The sequence below is a fragment of the Tinamus guttatus genome, unplaced genomic scaffold (genome assembly GCF_059628265.1).
Source record: "Tinamus guttatus ecotype Peru unplaced genomic scaffold, ASM5962826v1 Tinamus_guttatus_pri_ptg000004l, whole genome shotgun sequence".
In the NCBI taxonomy this organism is placed as follows: domain Eukaryota; kingdom Metazoa; phylum Chordata; class Aves; order Tinamiformes; family Tinamidae; genus Tinamus; species Tinamus guttatus.
Genome location: NW_028288538.1, coordinates 9620356 through 9642274, shown reverse-complemented (window position 1 = coordinate 9642274; position 21919 = coordinate 9620356). Strand labels below are relative to the sequence as shown.

General features: G+C 47.5%; 1 protein-coding gene across 3 annotated transcripts in view; it reads left to right on the top strand.

Moving 5' to 3' along the window:
• The window catches only part of PDE8A (phosphodiesterase 8A), a 114549-nt gene extending 101300 nt beyond the window's left edge, over positions 1-13249 (top strand). The window contains exons 17-23 of one of the 3 annotated variants that reach the window (XM_088540035.1): positions 535-733; positions 3802-4019; positions 4824-4956; positions 9802-9966; positions 10885-11014; positions 11786-11905; positions 11988-13249. In XM_088540035.1, the coding sequence (XP_088396161.1) occupies positions 535-733; positions 3802-4019; positions 4824-4956; positions 9802-9966; positions 10885-11014; positions 11786-11892 (952 nt within the window). In that variant the 3' untranslated portion in view covers positions 11893-11905; positions 11988-13249. Of the gene's footprint in view, positions 1-534; positions 734-3801; positions 4020-4823; positions 4957-9801; positions 9967-10884; positions 11015-11785 lie in introns of all 3 variants that reach the window. The other 2 variants (XM_088540046.1, XM_010221876.2) reach the window with 2 other exon arrangements.
• Positions 13250-21919: the final 8670 nt, after the last annotated feature.

The window sequence follows — 21919 nt, the reverse complement described above, 5'->3', positions numbered from 1 at the left end:
TTGCGTGGTCGTGCTGGGTGGCTCTAACCCCATCCAGTGAATCTGGGTGGGAGCAGGAAGCGCCTCGGTCCCCGCGGGGAACGGGAGCCGGGAACGGCCGGAGGCGGCTCTGCGCGCGGAGGGGCCGCGGCGGCGGCCAGCGCGGACACGCGCCCGTGGGCTGCGCGCGAGCCGGGCCGGCCCGGGCCAGCCGGGCAGGTCAGCGCCTCCGCTCATACACAGAGCTCAGCCCGTGATAATTTATCCCCACTGCCGTCTGCCCGGCTCCCCGCGTGCTGCTGCGGGTGCTGCAGCAGCATATGGAGCCTGGTGAGTATTCCTGGAAGTAGCAGGAGCCGGCAGGTGCTGACTACGAGCAGGTTGTAGTTAGCTAAAAGTTTTTGGTGGATTTGGACTATAATTCTGTAGCAATTAAATGCTTATACCCAATCCAACATGCTGTTAAAAATGCCGTATAGATCCATACTATTTACAGTATCTAATATTCTTTCAACCTCCATTGTTTTAAATATTTGTGTTTATTTTTCTCTGCAGACCTTTGGTTTATCTGGGTCTCAAAATATTTGCTCGCTTTGGAATCTGTGAATTCCTAAACTGTCCAGAATCAACTCTGAGGTCGTGGTTACAACTTATTGAAGCTAACTACCATTCCTCCAACTCCTACCATAATTCTACGCATTCTGCCGATGTGCTACATGCCACTGCTTATTTCTTGTCTAAAGAAAGAGTAAAGGTGAGTCCATATTTCCATGAAACACACTGGGTTGGAAGTACAGGTGGGGGTGGGATGTCTTGGGAAAGATGCCAAGGACGTACCTAGTGCCAACCACTGTAGCAAATGTGAGATCAATGACAGATACTGACTGGTACTATTGGAATTGAGCTAAGGGAGAATCAAAGTTTCCTTTTAAAAATAAATAAATTTTAACAAATAATTCGAAAGAAAAACAGAGCTCTTTCTGGCATAGATGATCTTAGTGAGATGGAGCAACTAATCACACAGTTATTTTGTGAGCTACCCCTCAGACTTGGACAAATAAATGGCCATGTCTTCCACTCTGTGATGGTGGTTTTGCATAATACTGCCAGGACTGTGTGGGCCATAGCGAAGATTTGGTGCTCCCAAAGCTGTCACCCAGCGGAGGGGATGCTTAAAGAGGAGAAGGGCTGGAGGAGAGCATTAAACAGATGATTTGTTGAGGTTACTTGTACCACAGTGCTCCTTGGTTCGTTAGAGCCACTGACAACCAGAACAAATTGGAGCAACCTTTGTTCTCACGCTCCCAGAGGGCAGACTGCGCTGTGAGAAGGGGAATTAAAACAGTGCTCGCATGTGTCTGTAGTAGAGTGGCAGTATTTATTTCTGCCTGGCATTTCTGGATACAAATTCCTGCCCTGATTTGGCCTGTCAAAGGATAGGGTTTGTGATGGGCACCTGGCTGAGACATTTGTGACTGTAAACAAGCTTCTGACAGCTCATTAAAAGTATAGTAAGTCCCTTAACCCGGAGCTGCAGCTCATTAGTGTGTTCTCCAGTGGCTGATGCGCAGATATTATATGCCAAGTGGGAGAGGAACTTCACTGGGTATTTTCAGTCCTATGTTTGCTAGAGGCTTAGCTGGTCTTCCCAAGAGTATCAATGAAAAACAGACAAGATCTGGAATCATTTCAATGCCACAGAAGCACGATTGCCTCCTCCCTCCCAGAATATTATTTCCATTCCTCTGTAGGCAAAGGAAAATAAAGAGTTGCAACAGAGGAAGGAGCAAAATCAAAGTTCAAGATTCTCTCTCTGCCTTCTCAATGTTTCTGCCCAGGTGCTTCTGTTGTCCACAGTTCAACTTAACCTAAATACATGAGAGCAGATTCTGCACCCAGGTTTACAATGAGAAATTTTCAGTAAACTGAACTCAGTTCTTTTCTGGGAAAGCTTCTTGCCCTGAAAGTGAAGCAATGTTCTCAGAAGCATTTCTACTCCTGTGCTGTAGGACTTAAGCTGACAAAGTTAAAATACTTAACCTGAAGTTGGAGGAAAAGGAAATGTAAATCCCTTCAATGTTTGCAATGTCACACTCAGGAAATGAGCCTGGGACGCATTGCTGTGATCCAACAGGTCAGATAGTCTCCAGCTTCTGGTCACTTCCCATCGGCACGGGGCTTTCTCAGGCAGGCTGCAGACTGCTGCTCCAAGTGGGTTTGCTCCCCTGCAGGAAGACAAGAGCTGTCAGGATGACATGATCATACCCAGCCCTGGGCACTCGTTCTTAGTCCTGACTACCTGGTTGTTAAAGGCAGCCACACACCCTTGGAGAAGGAGGATACACGTAGCCTGAGGGCCTCCTACCATGGATCCAGGAGGGTGCAAGTGAGGCTTTCTGTTTGCACTGGCAGCACATGCCGATTCATTCATATGAGACATTTATAATGGAGTTTCACATATTACAGCTAATATTTCAAAATTTGTTTTTATTTTGACGCCACCAGCACTGCAGTGTTAGTCAAGCCTTTAAAGCAATATCTGTTTAACAAAAGCAGCACTTACAAGCCTGCGCTCCAGATTTGTTGTACTCTGGGCATGTAGCCGTCAACAGAACCATGACTAACTCAGCACAGGTTTCTTCAGGAAGATTCATTCTCTGTTGGGTATTCAGGGTGTTGTATAGGAGTATATAAGACTATGCACTATTCTAGCAGCTAATGTTTAAGGCCAAATCCTGGCATTTCTGTTGGTGTTGCTCCCTGAGAAGAGAAGGTAGCAGCAGGCACAGCGGGATTGGAGCAAGCAGCAGGACCTTCCCCCAGCTCCCCTGCTGCCTCGGCTGCCGTCCGGGCGGGCAGCGCGGGGGTCGCTGTGCTGCATCCTGCCTCCCCGGAGCACGGACAGCCGCGCCGGGCCCGGGGGAAGGGGAGCCCTTCCCGGGGACAACGGGGCAGCTCCTGCAGCGCAGGGCCAGCAAAACCCCCTGCTGCGGCTGCGGCTGCTGCTGGAAGGGAACCGAATGAGCCAGCGTAGTAACCGAGAAACCTCCCAGGTTATACAGCAGCTTTCTGAGAGGCTGGATGCCTTTTCTCCTTTGTGCTTTTAATGCTGTACTAAAACTTACAGTATAAAAACTTAAAAGACAATTCTATATTTCATTATAGTATAAGTAGACATAAGGCAATGACAAATATACTAGACATAGAGTACAGCATGCTAGAAGAGTTAGAATCTGATATAGAAAGAACAGAAGAGAACAGAATGTCATGTAATTTTTCTGTGGATATAAACCATCAAGAATTCTTCATAGAAGTCATACTAGCAGTGACTCCTGGACACTATTATTATAGAACTGGATATATGTGAAATATTCTTTACAAATCACAAACCTAGCCAAACATGGAAGTGAAATGTGATTAAAACACATTAAGTTTCCAGAAGAAATGAAGATGTCTGATGGAAACAGAATAATTTTTAGCAGTATTGGTCCTTATTCCAAGCCAAATACCCTAATTTTGAAGGTGGTTTATTGTGCTTATAAAAAACGTAAGGCAGGCTGGTATTTTCTACTTGTTTAATATGATGCACTTTGTCAAAGGCGTGATGAAGGCACAATTCAATGGGCACAAAATGGCCAAAAATGTCATGCAATGTTCAGCGAAGCTCATAATGATTTTTCCATTGCTCTGTCTAGAACATCTGACCCTCAATGATCTCCAGAATTCTGGCTTTCGTCCCTCAGGAACTTGGCTTAACCTTTATGGACAGAGTAGGGTTTCAAAAGAGTCTGCCAGGAAAACTAAGCATCCTTCTATTTTCAGCAAACTTTGGATCCAATTGACGAGGTCGCTGCTCTCATCGCTGCCACAGTCCATGACGTGGATCACCCAGGAAGAACAAATTCCTTCCTGTGCAATGCTGGCAGCGAGCTAGCAATTCTCTACAACGACACCGCGGTGCTGGAGAGCCATCACGCCGCCCTGGCTTTCCAGCTCACCACACGGGAGGACAAATGCAATATATTTAAAAACATGGAAAGGTAAGCTCAAAACCCGTGTGCTTGTCCACCCCCTAACACTTCCCACTTTGTTCTGTGTAACACAAGCATCCTGGAGGAGGGCAGTGCCTTGTGGACAACTGTATATAGCCTTTGCAGAAATTTTTGCTTCTAAGAGTACAGAGTCCTCCTGTAGCTTGGGTTTCTCCTGTGGATGGAAAGACAGACCTTGCCTAAGGAACTGACCATGTGATTCTCGGGTTAGCAAGTCTAGGGGAATAATTTTGTATCATGACCCAGAGGACAAGCTGTGGCTGATGGATAGGTGTTTGCTGAGTAGGATGGAAAACTGGGGGAGCGTCACTAAAAAATTAAAAGCTTAATTGCAATGGATAATGTAAGGACCTGTTGCTCGCCTTCCAGCTCTGGAAAGGCATTTTAGCAGGAGGATGTGACCATTGCCTTGGCATTCTCAACACAGCAGAAAAGCATTACTGAAACCTTGGCTGGAGCGTGAGCCGCTGCTTCAGTGTCTGTGCTGGACGCTTGGGAACGTGCCCGTGTGACAGTCCTGGCAGCCCTGCTGCGCAGCTGGTGCCTCTGCTGCTGCCCAGCTCTCGCACTGTCTCTGCTCAAGATCCAGGGACGCCTCCAGCACACACATCCCCGCACACCGGCGGGTACCCTAGCCAGCAGGGATGCAGCTTCCCCTGCATTTTTTGCTGTTACTTCTTTCCTCAGCACCTCTCTGCAACAAAATGGTCTATAGTATTTTTGTTAGACTCCTTCAGCAAGTGACCCTTTGTGAACCAGCAAGCATTCTTACTGGTTTCCTTCTTTATGCAGGAATGAGTATCGAACCCTTCGCCAAGCCATTATTGACATGGTCTTAGCAACAGAAATGACGAAGCACTTTGAGCATGTCAACAAGTTTGTCAACAGCATTAATAAACCCTTGGCAGCGCTAGAAGAAAATGGGGTAAGCAACGCTGCACGTCTTCTCTAAATGACGAGGGATGGCCTGGGAACCCTTGGCAATAGGAAATTGCTAGGTAGTATTCCAAGAAAGTTCCTTAGAAACATGGAGAGGGATTAGAAATGTCTTTAACCTCCAGGTCTGAATGCCCTTCTGCTTAACATGGTCATCACACAATTGAAGATGAGTGGGAGACACTTGGATCCTATTAATGTTGCAGCGCTGTGATTTTTTATGAGAACCAGGCATGTACTTGGGGCCAGAAGCTTGGCATGTGTTTTCCTGCTAAAAATGCCATGGATCCTGTAACAACCAAATCACTGCTGGTGGCGTAGCCCCGGGTTGGGATACTGAGTGCCAGATGACACTCTGGAAGTGAGAGTGTGGGGACCTCGGCTTTCAGCACTGCCTGCAGCAGCCATGCGTTTTCTGTCTGCTTTCTCTGTTAATCTTTAAAATAGATGATGGTGACATTAGGTATCATATAGACATAATCAATAGCCATCTGGAACTCCATGGACACAATGAAATTGCCTGTTAGGAGCTCATTCTGAAAAACCACACCAGCTTCAATAACAGCTTCAACCAGCAGTTTTGTTGCCAGTAAGAGCAGTGTATAATTTTGTTGGAATGGTTTTTACAAATAAGATTTTCAACCAAGTTTGCATTGGTGGCGACATCCTGTAGGAGCTGTAATGGTTTTCTGTGTTTACTTACCGTGTTTTCAGAAAGCCACATATTTGAATGCTGGGTGTAACGGGGGAGAGCAGCTTTTCTGTCGTCAGAGGGTAGCAGAGGCAGAGATCTCATTCCTCACCCCTCAGAAGCAGACTGGAGCTACATGGAGAATATCTCTGTCCATAGGAACATATGCTAGAATTAGCCTTGTTCTTGGCACCCAGTGATGCTATTGGGAAGTATGTGAATATGAAGCCAAAGTCCCAGTAGGATACTGTTTTACTGACTAAACTAGGAGAAAGGCTAAGTCTGCGGCTCTGAAGTAATTTTCCCAGACAGCCTCACGTTGCAGAACGTGGCTTAAAGTCACAGAGAGAGTAACACTAATTCCTACGGGTGTTGCATTGGATCTTATATAATGATGAAGTTCTCTGCCCAGGACACATCTCCCCCTTTTAACGAGTGCCTGTCCACTGCTGCCAGAACCTGGAGAAGACAACAACTAGTTTCAGTATCCATGATTCTTGGATGGATTGTTTATAAGTTAGATGTTACCACAGGTGGTCTCCTACCTATTGCCAAAGGCTGGTCAGAAACATGTTCTAACTGTAAAGTCGTCTTCAAAGCTTAGTAAATGACAGAGCAAACACCATCTCCTCAACGTACAGGCTCCATTCATACATGCATGTAACGATGCAGTCAGATATAAGTATCATCAGATTCTGGTTTTCACAGGCACTTCTGTGCTTTCAGAGCCTCTTCTCTGCCCCCTGCCAGTCTCCCCCGCCACGCTACTCCTTGGCTTCCCACCGGCTCCATCTCTTCCCCCTCCTCTTCCAGCCTTCCTCCCCTCGCCCCATTCTGCTTGCTTGCCAGGCTGCTCCATCTCCTTCACCATTCCCAGGATCTTTGAGCCACTCTCCTACTTCTCATTTCCTTTTTTGCATTCAAATCAGACAACAACCTCCTCTTCCATGCTGCTGCCGTCAGGCGGCCCTGACGGGCTCCCTGTTCTTAGTTACAAAACCCGGGCCTGGCTAATGCCTGGTCCAGCACAGCCAAGAGCAGCTCCAGGGAGAGCCCTGCGCAGACGCAGGCTCCAGCAGTCCCTCCCCAGGCTGCACAAACCACACGTTTCTTTTTCCAAAGCTTGAAACTCATCCAGCAGATTTGCACAGGGCTGATTGCCTGACCCCAAAACTATACGTGCAACTAAATTCCAACTCCTCACTCATAAAGGTGTGCAGGTGCTAGAAAAGAAAGAAGCAGCAATATTTTTTGTTATCAGCACGACCTGCTTATTTCCTCTAACCTTATTTTTAGACGGCACAAAAACATTTTTAACTGCAATTTTCACAGGAAAAAAAAAAAATCTTTGCCTGAGGCAGAGACCTGGTGGGGAAACTTCAACCAAACAATTGAAATTGTCAGTTAGGAACAGTATTAAACAAGATCTTTTAATATGAAGTATCAGCCTCCGGGACAGCCTACAACCATAGCTGTAGATGATTAGACTTTTTCATTCAGATTTATGCTTTTTTTCAAAACATATATTTGTATTAGTTTATGATTATGGAGTGATTTTATTTCCTAGAACCAGATTTTGCTTGCGAATAATAATAATAATTAGACTTACTTGAATGCCTGATGGACATTTTTGTTTCAGAAGATTATAATAGAAACATAAGGCTGGCAAAATGGATAGAAAATTGTGAGGGTAAACACTTCTGCTCAATTTCTTGAATGCAATAGTCAAGAAAAGGGCAAGCGGGAGCGATTCCTGGGAGCCCTGATGGCGCTGCGGGGCCGGGCAGAGGCTCTGTCCCTGCTCTGCCCTCCGGGCGAGGGAGCTGTGTGAGGGCAGCTGCTTTGCCCCGTGTGGGCTGGTGCCCGGGCACGCTGAAGGGCTGTCCAGCTAGGAAAGAAAGGGGTGGGAGGGAGGGACGCCTCTCTGCTGGAGGAAGAAAGGAGAATGAGAAATGGGCACGTCTGACAGAAGCAAGGAGGAAACGATGGATGTCGCGAGGAGAAAGGAGGACTAAGAGGAGCTGCAGAACCTGAGGACGGCGGGTGCAGCACAGAGTCCCAGCGAGGAGGGCAGTGCTGAACTCCAAGGGTGCATCTAGCCAACTGGCCAAAGCAGGAGTCAGGAGACTGCAGCAGTCCTGAAAAATGGCTAGGAACAACGGTTAGGTCTTCATGCAGATCAGGAAGGAAAATGTTTTCCTTCTCTTAGTTATGAGTTTCCCAGTTCACAGGTTCCTACTAAAAGGCCCGTGATGCTTGAGGGGGTCAAAGCCACCATCTGCGGTGCGCGTTGCTCGCAGGACGACGCTGGCAGATCCTCTCCCGAGCCCGGCCGTGTGTCTGGCTGCAGCGGCAAAGTGTTTCCTGGACTCGTTTCCAGGCATGGCTGTGACTCAGTGTGATGTTTGCAGGTTGTGCTGCCAACCGTGTGTTCCAAATGGGACAGCTCCGCTTATTTTTTTGTATTTATTATTTTTATACATATTTTTTCGAAGAGCCATGCTGAGAAGCTGCTGTTTGTTTCCTTTCTTCTTTTGTTTCATAAACTGAAAAAAATCCATTCCAGCTCCAGCATCCTTTATCCTCCCATTTCCCTTCATGATGTCACCTCAGCCTCGACAGGAAGCCAACATCTGACATGCAGAGACACCTCTGCACTCTGAGCAGGATGCCAGGACTAAGCACAGTTAGCACATTTTATTCCCAAGACATCCGCATCCAGCAAGCAGGACTGCGCTCTTGGTTTGAATGGATCCCGGAAGTAAACATCCTTTCTTGATTCCTGGTGATTTACCTAGTAGGATGTTATCTGCCCTCCTTAGCCGAGTGATCGCTAATCAGCTTCTTTTGTGCAACTGGGGATATATTCAGCTTTCCTTTGCATTTTCCCTGCTGTATAATTAAAAATGGGGGAAGAACTGGTTCCATAGGCTCATTTTGGTGGAAACTGTTGAGCTGTTGCTTCTGAGCCAGGAAACCACCACCTAATAATTTTTAGATTAATAAATATTCAGTTTCTTCCTTCAGAAGAGAACTTTCTTCCACATAATGAAAAGCGTGTCCAAATGAAAGATCAGGCTTTCCGCTTCTTTGTAGAGGCTCACTAATATCTACCTCTAGATACAAAGTACTGCAGGAACTGCTGGCATTATTATTATTACTACTGTTATTCCTAGTACTTCTTTTGCTGCATCAAATACAGAGCCAGGCCTTGGTAGGTATATTCCTGTAGTATATTCCTTGCATCAGAGAGTTTCTAATGCAGGTAGAGAATAAGAGACTATGTAATAAATCTGTCTGCATCCATCCAGGTAAAGATTCAAGTAATAATGAGGTCCCTATGAGTGAGTTTTTTTTAGGCTTTTTTAATCACAGATCCTTCTCTTTGGAAACTTTTCATCAGAGCTCTGTAAAAAAACAGCTTCTGCCCTGGATCCCCGGAGCCTTCCCTTGCGTTAGCTCCCAGTACAGTTCACACGGCAGCAAGGGCAGCCTGGAACCCAGCACAGGCCACGTGTGGGCTGAAACCTTTCCTAGCAAGACGCGGCTGCCCGGGGGCATGTTCGGAACGTCCCTCAGCAGGGATGAGCTCCCAGGAAGCGCAGTTCCCGCTCGGGGCAGACTGCGGCTCCGGGGCCGGGAAGGAGGCGCAGGCCGGGGCAGCGTGGAGCCCGCCTGCTGCCGGCGTGATCCATGTTATGCTGAGCAGGTTTGAGCGCAGAGGGTGACTGTGCGTCCTGGGGCACTCCACTTTTCTTAGCAGATACTCCACTTTTAATATAAAAGCCCATTAATCTCAGATTTCAGCCTTCACAGTACTCATCACTATGTGCTCGGGGATGAACACCTCCTCAACATGCTCTTAAGGAGGCGAATAAGGCACAGAGGGATTAGGTGACTTGCCCAAAGATGTGCAAGAGATCTGTCACAAAGACAGTGAACGAATCCAGAAACTAGAGAGGTCAGTGCTAGTTCAGAGCTGTAGCTAAGCTCTGTATTTCCCTGTAAGTTCAGCTCTAAATTCTTCTTGTCATTGAGGCAGGCCTTGTTCCTTTGCAGAAACATTCCCAAAGCACAAAGCTTTTGAGTAAGCGTGTAGAGATCTTGCTGATGGATTGTTTTTAATTCTGTTGAATGTTACAGAATAACGGTGATGGAGACTCAGTCAAAAACGTTCTCACATCTCCCGAAAACCGCATCCTCATCAAACGTATGTTGATAAAGTGTGCGGACATTTCCAATCCCTGCAGACCCTTACAGCAGTGCATCGAGTGGGCTGGACGCATCTCTGAGGAGTACTTTGCGCAGGTAAGGTACCTACAAAGGGCTGCTTAAATTCCAGGCGAGCATTTCCTTTAAAGGCAAGAGAAGGCTGCTTATATACTGTCAGCCTCTGTCTACGTCTCAGAAAATTTAAAGCTGTGTTACACCATGTAAAAATAGGATTTAATTTTTTTCATGTTGGGCTATTACTCATGCCATTGCAGGACTAGATGCCTTCACACAAAAGGAAACTGACGGCTTCTACAGTGCAGTTTTTGAAAAACTTAAGCTTTCAGTTTGGCCCTTAGCCAAGCACGTTGCCATCACGAGACGCAGGGCAGGGGGCTGCCCGCGTCCCCACGTCCTGGTGCTGCCTGCAGAAGAGCATCCCCAGCTGCCAGCTGGGAACAGCGCTGGCTCCCGGCCCTGCTGCAAGTCTCCCAGCAGGCTGCATGGAAGGAGGGCCTGAAGAGCCGGAGGGAAGGCCAGGGCAGGGTCTTCCTCACAGATGATGGACCAAATACTGAATTTGGGCCTTTGTACCTCTAAGTGGGAAAGGAGGATTTAAAAAAAAAAAAAAAAAAAAAAGATATTTCACCCCTCTAGTATGCACAAAATGCCACTGCTGTTGGAGATGGAGTGGTGGAGCATCTTTGAGCTCCAAAGCAGCCATAAATTAAATCAGTAACTTGTCAAGTACCTCAGGACCAATTGTGTGTACATGCAGAAAATAACTGCCTCGCTTTGTGGGAAACACGGGAAGGTTCAGTGCTATCTGCTGTTTGGCTGAAACCTGCACTATTAGGTACTTAGGATTTACTTGTTTGTTCTTCAGATTTATTCTCATTCCTCTGTTTGTTTAGCAGTTGCACACCTTGGTCAGTGCCAAAAAATCTGTTGCTTAAAAGCAGCTGAGTAAGGGAATGCATCTCAGATGAATAACCCCATGACTGTTCTTTGCAGACTGATGAAGAAAAGAGGCAAGGCTTACCTGTCGTGATGCCAGTTTTTGACAGAAATACTTGTAGCATCCCCAAATCCCAAATATCATTTATTGATTACTTCATCACCGATATGTTTGATGCCTGGGATGGTAAGCAAAGATGTTTCCTATCAATAAGTATTTTGCAAGCATTTGAAACTACCGTGATATGAAATTGTTCTCTTATGACTCCTAAAAGAACAGGTGAATAAAGTGGAAAATTTCTGCAGTTTAAGTACATCTAATAGCCTCATTATAGCATTATAATAGTGTTAAAATAGAAGTATTTTGATATTGCTATGAACGATTCCCAGGGCTTCTCTTCTAAATGAGTTTCAGGCAATGTTTTAACTTTTTTTTAAGCTGGCTTCTCTCTAATTGGAGAACAGACCACATTCGCTTTGATACCACACTGCACATAGTCGTTTTGTCCATGTTAACATGAGTTATTCTGCAAAACAAATTTCTACAGTCTGGAAACTGCTTGGGGGAGCAGCTATTTCCTCCCGAGCGCTGCCTCTGTGGTAAAAGTGGTCAGAAATGTGACTCCCCTGAATGCTGGATCGTGACATGTGATGGAGATTGGATGAAATAGAATCATTACAAGCATAATTAGTTATGCCTCTCCTGGAAAACTGGGTCCCTTTGCTAGTATTGCAATACCAGTATTAAGTAGACTCAGAGAACTGGCTCCATAGCCTGGGAAGATGCATGACTGATGAGAGCTATAAAGCCAGAACCATTTTCAACTATCAGGATGTCAGACTCGAGTGTTCCTACTTAGCACAGTTGCCCAGACATTTCAAGTGATATTTCAGCAGGCAGAATCATATGACTGTTTCAATTCTGCAAACTAAATACGCTTTGCCCTTTCTTCCCTAGCATTTGCAGACCTGCCAAATTTGATGCAGCATCTGGATAATAACTTTAAATACTGGAAAGGACTAGATGAAAGGAAGCTGCGGAGCCTTCGACCACCACCAGAATAGCAATTAGGCCATGGTGTGTAATTTACTAACCCGATGCATATTTATTCAAGCTCACTTCTGTTCATGTGATTTCAGATTTGTTTTGGTCTCTTCAGTATTACAGTAAGGCTAGAGCCTATGCACAGGGGGAGCTTTCAAATTTGAGCGAACACGAGGTCAGCAATTGACTCCCCCAGACGACGTGTGTGGACTCCACCAAAACTGACCTGTCGAGTGGAATTACACTGGATGCTGCAGTACTTGTACTGAAGAGGGTCTGTTAGTGAACATATTTTTGCATTCTCTCTGTACCAGTATGTGAAGCTGGAAGACCTTGAAGAATCCTCATAAGAAGGACATTCATTAGAAGATTTTGCTTAATCCTCAATTCTGCAAGAGAAATAAAGAAATATCTATTAATAGTGACTCACAGCTTTTATTGGAAAGCTACATGCTTTTTATAAGCACTTAAGACAGTTACGTAGAACAATCAGACATTGAAAATGCAAGTCTCCATGAAGGAATTTTTGATCTATGAAAAATAGATGTACTCTATTTTTTCACATCACAGAAGGTGCAATCATTCACTTCTGAGCACTACTGAAAGTGAGTTCTCTTTAAGAAATTTAGTAGCAAATGTAAAAAATAACACAAGATTTTTTGAGGTTGATCGTTAGCATCTATGATTAAAATGTTTTATTTATTTTGTTAGATGTTCAATATTTTCTATGAATTTATAAATACTTAAAAGCCAAAGCCAACTTTAGATGCATTACAAATTTACATGATTCATACTCATTAATATACATTTAATTGATGTACAGACCTTTTATTTTCATAATGCAAATACAAAATACTATACAATGATACATTTTTATTGCACTGTAAGGATAGATGTGTATGTTTAAATATTGTCTGATTTATGTTAATTAAAATAAGTTTTATTGAAAAGGTCTCATTTGAGAATAGTAAAATAAACAAGAAATGTATACTGTCTGAGCACCAGAAGGGCAGTAATTCTCTCACAAACCAGTGGTGACCACCTGATCTTCCCTTGGCTAAAAAGAAATTGTCAGATTTTTTTGTTTTCCCCCATGAAATTTTATGATTAAAATCCCTGTCAAAGTCTGCCTTATTTTATATAGTATTTCTACAAAGCATTCCACAGCATATATGAAGAGGTAATACTAAACATCTAATAAATTTCAACATTTTATAGCCTGTGTACTTTCCTCTGCCGTGACAGAAACTGAACATAGAAACAACAAAATCCTTTAACTCCAGAAGTTTGTAAAGGCTGTGTACCTTCACAATTTGAATGAAACCTTCATAGCAAGCACCAGAAAACAATAAAATGTATATTTTAAGAAGTGTCCAAGTCCTAGCCATTTCATTTGAAATGTGTGTTTATTTTGTAGCGAAGTGCATGTTTATTTTGTAGCTTGCGGCGTGTCCATCAGATTCCTGACGCTCTCTGTACAATCCCAGCTCGCTGGCAGTCGGAGCAGGCGCGAGCTGGGCCTGGCCTGCAGCCGGTGGCGGCCGGCGCCTCCGCCGCCCCGCGCTGCCTCTGCGAAGCGGCCGGCGCCTCCGCTGCGTCGCGGCCGAGTCCCGGCGCCGCGGGGCTCTCGGGAGGCCTGGAAGGCCTTTGCGGTGAGCAGGAACCTGTCCGGGCCCACAAGGAATCACTGCAGCAGTTCTGGGGCAATGGCCCAAGAAGGGACTTTTTGAACCGTTCGTGAGGAAAGAAGCACGAGTGGCTGCTGGAGCAGCACAGCCAAGGGCTGCAGCAGCAGAAGCCCCAGAGCAGGTAAGGAAGGAGCGCGCGGTCTCGCAGCTGCCACCTGCCTCTGCTTCTCCCTCACCTCCAGCCGATGAGCCCCAGGCCACCACCTGCGCGGGTTCCACTGCCTGGGTGTTCTCCCTTCCCTTCCTACCTGGTATCGGGTGTGTGCACTGTGAGGGCACGGAATTCCCTTAGTTCCTCTCTGCCTGGTTACTGCCCAGCCCGTGGGGCGCAGAGGCTGTCTCGCAGCATCTGGGCTCGGGCATTAGCTCAGCTGTGGCAATGGGATCCCCATGTGCATCTTCCAGGAGCTCCACAGGCTTTACAAATGGGATGGATATATCCCCAGGCCAGATTAAAGAACCAGGTATCCCCTTTCCAAGGAGGGGAAGGATGTGAGGAGAGGGGGAGAGAGAAGGCTGCCAGATGCTTTGCTTTCCTGGCAGTGACACACAATGTTTCCATACACGTGCATCCATTGTGCTCAACTGTAATTTACCACCTGGTCTTAATCTCCCCCATTGCACGCAGGTTCCTGTGCTTTATTCGGGGAAAAGCTACTCAGGTTTCATGAGGGAAAGCTAATTACGCTGTTCCTGCTCTAATATCTCTACTGTCTGTTGCAAGGAGGAGAGGAAAAAGTAATAGCATGTGAGTCCAGAGAATATCTGTAGGAAGGGAGTAGAAGTATTTCTTCCTGAGTGTAGTTAATGCACTTGGTTGTAGTAACGAATAGTAAAAGCAGTTCATTTAATCTGCTATAAAAAACAAGCAGTGCATCATCATTGAAAAGAGGTCATCACTATGATTAATTCCCTGAGATTCATACTGCATCTTTAATGCCATTACTTGGAGCACAGTGCTGTACTAATCAGCCTACTGTATCAGCCAGATCCATGTCTACGCTGCTGTACAATAACTTAACATCAAAAGCTAGTTTGCAGCCACTGAACGCAGCCCTGCCTGTTCTGTTGTCCCTCTGAATTTTGCTAGGGACAGACTACGATTAAAGGAAACCTGGAACTACCCTGTGTGACCCTCACCCAAGCTGTTTTCCAGCCACGTTCTCTACAAATCCTCTTGCTCTTGCTTCTCAGTCCGACAGCTCTGTGCTGTGCAGGGGACTCGCTTTTCCTCCTACCTATGAACTGCCTCTCTGCTCTCGCAGCCACCTCTCCACATACTTCCTGCAGCCGTCTCCATTTTGCTCATGGGACGTAGGGAAAATCCCAGAATTAGACTGCACGTTTGGGGGCCTTTTAATGGAGGAGGATGTGTTCAACAAGCTTCGATGGTATCATGATCTCTTGGAAGGCTAGAAAATTTGATGCCTAACCTATATGTTGGGATTTGTGCTAAACATAGCGCAGAGTTGAGCTATACAGCTCTGCAGTGCTATTTCCAATCCCATCCCAACCACCTCCCACCTTTCCTGTTCGGTTTCCTCTCCCTGCCTGCAGCTGAGCGGGCAGCCAGGCCACGCGCTGCGCAAAAGGGCATCGAAAAGGGTGGATTCCCTCCAATTGTTTTTGCTTCTGACAACAGGTTTGTAAAAATAAGGCTAAAAATACCGTTCAGTGAGCTATGGACTGGCAGAAGACATAGGCTTTTTTTTTTTGTTAGGATTAGGAGGCCAAAAGGGGTTAAAAGGTGACCAGGAGTAGCTCCTTTTAAAATTTTAAGTTTTTAAAATACATGAGGTAATTTTATCATCTTTTAGTCCCTGGTTTCCTTGTGCAGGATTTCACTTTCCTATATCTGCAGTTTAACCTACCCTAACACTTGAAACTTTTTATAAAGATTAAAAAAATAAATAAATCTAGACATTTCTCTCATTTCATTCCACTCTACTTAAATAACCTGGTCTTAGGAATAGTTACTACCCCCTACCTGATACCCCGTTGCATTATTGTCATCATAGTGCTTAGACAAAAATAAGCCACTCAGGAGTTGCACTTTGTGTGTGTGTGTGTGTGGTGATGGAGTCACTGAATGACTCCAGAACAGTGTGTGGAAAAAACTGTGTGCGAAGACTTTCGTGGTGAGCAAACACAGCCGCAGCCTCCTGTGCAGCAGAAAGGTGCACGAGCTGCGTGGTGGGGAGAGCCCAGGCTCCTGGCCAAGGACTGGAAGGTTTTCTTGCTGTGAAACAGTAAATGCTCTGATCTGACATTCCAGGATTCCTCCAGGATCGAGGTGTCCCTGGATCCCACTGCAAATTCCTTCAACCGTTCCAGCTCCTTTTTATTCCTTCTCCAGAACAATACATCAAATGCTCTGTGCTCTGAACAAGGGTCTAGTTTAGTGGAGTTCAGTCTCTTTGCTCTTGTTTTCTGAACAGTCTGCTAGGGACAGAAACAGTGCTCTGCTCTAGTAGGAAAGGCCCTTCACGGCAGGAGGGAGAACATGGGATAAACTGAGTGTGCCTGAAATATTCCCAGCTTCTGACAGGCTGGCAGCTTTATGTAGTGCCTATCCTTTCTACTCCTGGTTTAACACTGTTAACAAGTGTTAATTCCAATGCAGCCAGGATAGTGGAGGGTTCTTTTTGCCTCTGGGGTTTTAATCTTAAAGCTTTGTGTTTTGTAAATTGAATGAGGCTCAACCTCCAGCATTAAATGACCCATTTAGAATTATTAGCTCTATTTTCCAGGCTCTATTTTCAATCTGGCAATATTGCTGCTATACCTGGCTATCATTTTAGTTGCTTGCAGGTAAGTCTGGTGCTATAACGATCTGGTAGAAAAATGTTGGCTCCCCAGTGAAGCGTCCTAGGGGAACATACCAGACCCTTCAAGAGACGGGTACAAAATGCTGCATAGCAATGGGTCATTTTTAAATAGGAGGAACTAGAGATGCTGTCTAGAACTGGCTTGTCACGGGTCTGAAGTTGGCTTTCATGCTACAGTTCTCCCAGTGGCTGAATGTAGATTGAAAATCACCTGAAACCGAGTGGACACTTAGTTTTCACTCCATTGTTTTTTTCTTTAACTATCTCTACTTGTTTCCCTAGAGACTTCACTGATAGGACACTAAGAAAGTATGTCACAAACATGAAGGAATTCAAGCCATAACAAAGCTGTTCTTTCATAAAAGAGAATAAAAGTTAATAAAATTAAGTATCTACTAATCCCTCACAGGGTGCCCGGAAACTGCATGGAAAAACCGTAGTCAGTTGCGCCCTTCTGCAAGACCAGCAGGCTTTGAGTCACAGCGCTGCCTGCGGTGCTGGAAATGAAGTCTCAGGGCTATTCACAAGCTTCAAAACAAATAACCTTGCTGCTGGTGCGGGACATGGTGCCTCCGAGGTACGGCCGTCCCGGGGGGCTCGTTAAGCGGGAGCCGCCTGGGTTGCGTTTCAGGCTGACACGGTGTTTGGATGCAGAAAACAGGCTTTCCAGTCACCCCCGCAGCGCGGCGCAGCCTGTGCTGCGCTCCGGACGGAAGGGAACGTCAAGGTGCTTCAGGTATTTCTTGTTTTATTGAAGCTATGGCTCTGTGGGCAAAGGCTCCCTGTACCGAAGTCCACTGAAGGCTCTCTCCAGCTGACTGCTTTGAATGTTATTAGGGCAAAATGTGTCTTGTGCTTTCATTTTCTTTTCTTGTTTGTTTTCCCGTCTTCCATTTCTATCTTCTGTTTTTCTTCTGATCCAGTTTGCCAGCAGTACTTCCCTTAACGTCTACCAGCCTTAAATCTCCCTCCAACACAGCCCAGCACCACGTCTAAATCCTGCCATTCAAGGAGGCTCTGCGGCTTACAGTGATCAGCACAGCACCGCTTGTTTTTTCTGGTTCAAGTTAAAGTAAGCCTGGAAAAACACCACATCACAGCCGAAAGCCTTTCAGTGGTTTGCACAGACAGAGAGAGAGTATAAAGATAGCACCTAAAACAGCTTGTGAGCAGCCTTCAGGGCTGCATGAGCAGACAGGAGCAGCCTGGGCGCTTGTTGGAGCCCGCATCGCTCTTTTCGTGGTTTGCTTGCTCCCCCCGTCGAGTGGCAGGAGTCACTGCTGGAGCCCGGGCAGTGGCACGCGTGCTGAGCGGGGTTACTGGCCCTGGATGGCACGCGGCCCTCCTGAGGCGCAGCCGGGAGCGCCGACGGTGACTGCCTGCAGGGATTCGGCCAGGGGAAATGATTCAAGTGAAAAGTTGCTCCTGTCGGGCTTTCACACTGCAAAGTGGAGGTTGATGTAGATTGCTCATGAGGTTCATTACATCAACCACTGCACTGGGCAGGCTGAGCACCATGTTCATTTTACATGCGAGGGGCTGATGTCGCTCCCGCGATGCTGCAGCTCTCTGGCTCCTGGGCAGGGGGTGGTTCATCCTCAGCCACAAAGATAAACTAGAGCATCCCTGTCTGGATTCCCTTGGTATTCACACCTCAGGATGTGTTAGGAATATTGCTTTGCACCTCCAGTGAGAACAGGGTCTTTTCTTGGCTAAAAGAGAAATGTTACTTTTCTTCTAATAGCTTTCTTTACAATAGATTTTTTTCTTGATAGACCCTAAGTGCTTTACAAGAAGACCCCCTGCAGCCTTTTTGTGAGCGGATATAAAAGGCTGCAAAGAAGCACAGGGTCTTGTGTGAGACCATCCAGCAGAAACCTTGGCCTAGGCTTGGGGCTACCAGATTGCTCTTGAGAGCCTGGGTTTGAGCCATGCTGACTGATAAGGAAAGCAGAAAGCAAGTGACTTCCTAACGTGGTCAGTGATCTTGGTGAGAGCTCCTGAGAAGTGAGAAATCCCTCCTGCCGTGCCGCTGTCTCCTCAGGGAGCGCGAGGAGAGCTGGGGCCAAGGGGGGCGCGCAGAGCCCAGCGTGGGGTGGTGCCGGCTACTTCAGACACGTTTAGCATCAGCAGGACAGCACGGGGATGGCATGCGGACGCGGGGACAGCATGGAGACACAGGCAGGGTGCCCAGCCTGAATGCAGCCGGGTCTCGGTGCGCACAACGGCAGGCACCACGCTGGGATAGACAGGGAGAGCGCGCCCTGCAGCAGGAACAGGCGGCGTCACCACAGCAGAATTAAATTCTCCTCCTCCGTAACAAGCCTAAAACCAAGCAGCCTCTCCCTGCCCGTGACAATCCATGCCGGCAGACCCTGTGCAAACCTACAGCGTGCATGTATAATGATAAATCTCTGACAAGCCAATGTACCTCTTAGGAAATACGTTCTGCGCTCACAGTGACACAAGCTGGGGCATCACCCAGCGCAGAGGGTGGCCCCTGTGGCAGTCAGCTCTTGTGATGGCTTGTGCTTCACCTGTCCCAACTGCCATAAAGTAAAACAAAGGAGAGGCACAAAGTAGGAATCATTTGCCTCAAAATAAAAGTACATGCTTAATGTAGCACTCTTGGCACAAATAACATTGATGATGCTTATTGCCTCCCTGTTATCTTCCTTAGAGCCCCCAGCAAGACCTCTGCATTACTATCTCCAGCCATTGCAAGGCTATTTAGGGATGCAGCCCAGGGCCTGGAATCACATCAAGGTCCTGGGGAAACTGGAATTGCAGCCACTGAGGCACCGAAAGGACACAGCACAGGAAGTTGACAGTTGCTTTTCCATGTGAAACAAAGAAAAAAAAAAGTAATATCAAACTTAAACAGATCTTTATATATGTATTTGTGTCAGTCCAGCCTTTGGTCTTTCTGGCTTATTTAACTCCCTTAGGAGCCACATATTAACTGCAGGGTTAACGTATACAGAGAGGATTACAAAGCAAAGGAGCAGGTTGTAACCAGGAGGATGTTGAATTTGAAATGGCTGTTGTGAAGTCTACACCAGCAATGTAGGCTCTTTCTTCTAAGTCTGATGAGCAGCAAAGAAGTCAGATTAGTTCTGTAATTACCTCCAGAAAGCGTCCTTTCCTGTGCGTCAGTACAAGTGACCTCTTACGGCATCCGCAGAATTTTGGAGCTTAACACAACTGGAAATCAAATCACGGGTTTAGACCCTGTGCTTCCATGTGTGGGGATGGGAGCGATGTGACCTTCTCCGTGCTAGCGTGGGGGTTGATGCAGAAGAAAGGTCAGGCTCTGTGGGACCAGAGTGGAAAAGCTGCAGCTCATAAATCAGGCTTGAACCACCCTGAAGTCAACCACTGAAGTCACAGTGAGGCTCTGCAGGCAAAAATGACAGCTAGGCTTTTATCTACATGCAGTGGCATCACAGGTCGATACTGTGACTTCCTTCTCTTCTTTAAAGCTTTCATGTCAGAGGAATCAAAGTCCCCTACCTCCTCTTCCCAAATTACCTCAAGTTAATAATAGCACAAATGGTAGTTAGCCCAGGCTTGAAAGCAGCTTTGAGTAGATATTGCTCTTTGATAAGCCATTTCAAGGGCAGGAGGCAAAGTGTTTATCTTGCTTGGAAGAGAAGTCTGATGAGCAACCACTTTTCCTTTGCTAGGACCAAGCAGCACTTTGCTATCACCAGAATATGGAGACTGGGGAGGTGCGTTACAGCTGCTGCTCTCACCCAGGGCTAGCTCTTTACTTTGTGCAGCTTGTGTTCCTACACAAATTACTGAACAAACCCCAGCAGCCCATCTTTAGGTACAACAACAGCTCTGGCTGAACCTCAGTGACCATCCACTCCAGGCCTGTTCTCCCATGTCTATTTTTCCAGCCTTTGACAGTCCTTGGGAGGCCCAGTGGGATTACAAGTGCAGTGAAACACAAGAGTGCAGCAGGATCAGAAGATGGCAAAAGAGCTCAGCTTTCATGAGCAGCTGAGCCCTTCTAATGACTTGCTGTTGTCCAAAGCTGGAAACCCAGATCTGGCTTTGCATCTGACTGACCCGTTTAACTCTTGGTGCAACAGCCTCTAAAAAAAAATGAAATGATCCAATGTACCAAGAGGATACCAAAACCCTCCAATGTGCCTGTACTAAAATCCAGCATCTGAGCATCAGGTCCTCTTTCAAGCTTTTCCTCACCAAGTCATTTTTCATGGTATGTCCTAACCACCTGCTGCTCCCGTCTGGCTTCTTGCCCGCACGTGCAGGCCACTCGCTAAACCTTCTCGTCAGACTCCGGTCGTGCCTCCCAGCCAACTCCCTGCTGCAACAGGCAGCACCACAAGAAGGGGGAAGACCTGAGCCGACTTGCCCCATACCTCACTGCAAGAAGCTTTACAAACACAGACTATAAATGGCCAGGTCATTCAATGGTCACTTCAGCATGCATTTTGACAACTATGAATCGCACTGCATGGGCGCAGTAAGTACATTTACTCCCGCAGCCCACCTGCGGCTTGAGCGCGCATGGGAGAGGGACCGGAGAAGTGTGCGCCACCCGGAGCCATTTTGTGTCCACGAGGTTTCAAGGATCGCCTCAGGGGCTATGGCGGAGGGGTGGGGCGGGCCTGGGCACAGCGCCACAGAGCTGCCGGGGGCCGCCGCAGCTTTAAAGGAAGGAGGAGGAGAAAGAAAAGGAAGGAAAGGGAAGGAGAAAAAAAAAAAAAAAAAAAAAAGGAGGAGGAGGAGGCGGAAAAGGGCAGGCAATAAGGGCGAGGCCGGCGAAGTCCCCGCCCGCCAGCAGCTGCCGCCCGCCCTCCGCGCCCGGGCGGGCTCAGGCGGGGCCGCCCTGCAGGAAATGGCGGCGGCGGCGCCGGGCCCATGTGGCGGGAGCACGTGGCGGCGCGGGGCTCTGCGGGCGAGGTGAGGGGCTGCGCTCGCTCCCCCAGAGCCGCCTCACGGCGCCCGCGGGGCGGCGGAAGATGGCGGCTCTGCGGCGCGCGCCTCACGGCGGCGGGGCCGGGGCGGCGATGGCGGCGGCCGGGCGCGGTTACCTGCCGTGAGCAGCGTTTCTCCTCCGGCACCACTCGCACAGGTCGCTGGACGAGCCCGGCCCGGAGAGGCTCTCGGCGAGGCGGTGCTGCCCGATGTCCGCCTGCGGCCTGGCCCGGGTGAGCGCTGGCCCCGCACGCGGCGGCGTCTCACGCGCTGCCTGGAGAGCAGCTCCCTGGAAACGGGGTGTAAATGGAGCTCAGGTGCTCGGCTGCGGTGTGGGGAGCAGAGTGCAGCCTCCTGTGTGTGGTCTCCGGGCTTTGCTGTGCATTGCTAATGAGCGTTACAATTACAGCTGCAAAGAGCAGAAATCGGCAGTTACAAAAAGACAGCTGAGGTTGAGGGTAGCGGCAAGGAGCTGCCTTCCAGGGAAGGAAAACAAGCTGTGGGGTTAGCCTGGGAAACCTCCTTCAGGAGAGCGTGGCCATTCCTGAGATCTCCAGGAACTTCTTAGGGAGATTCAC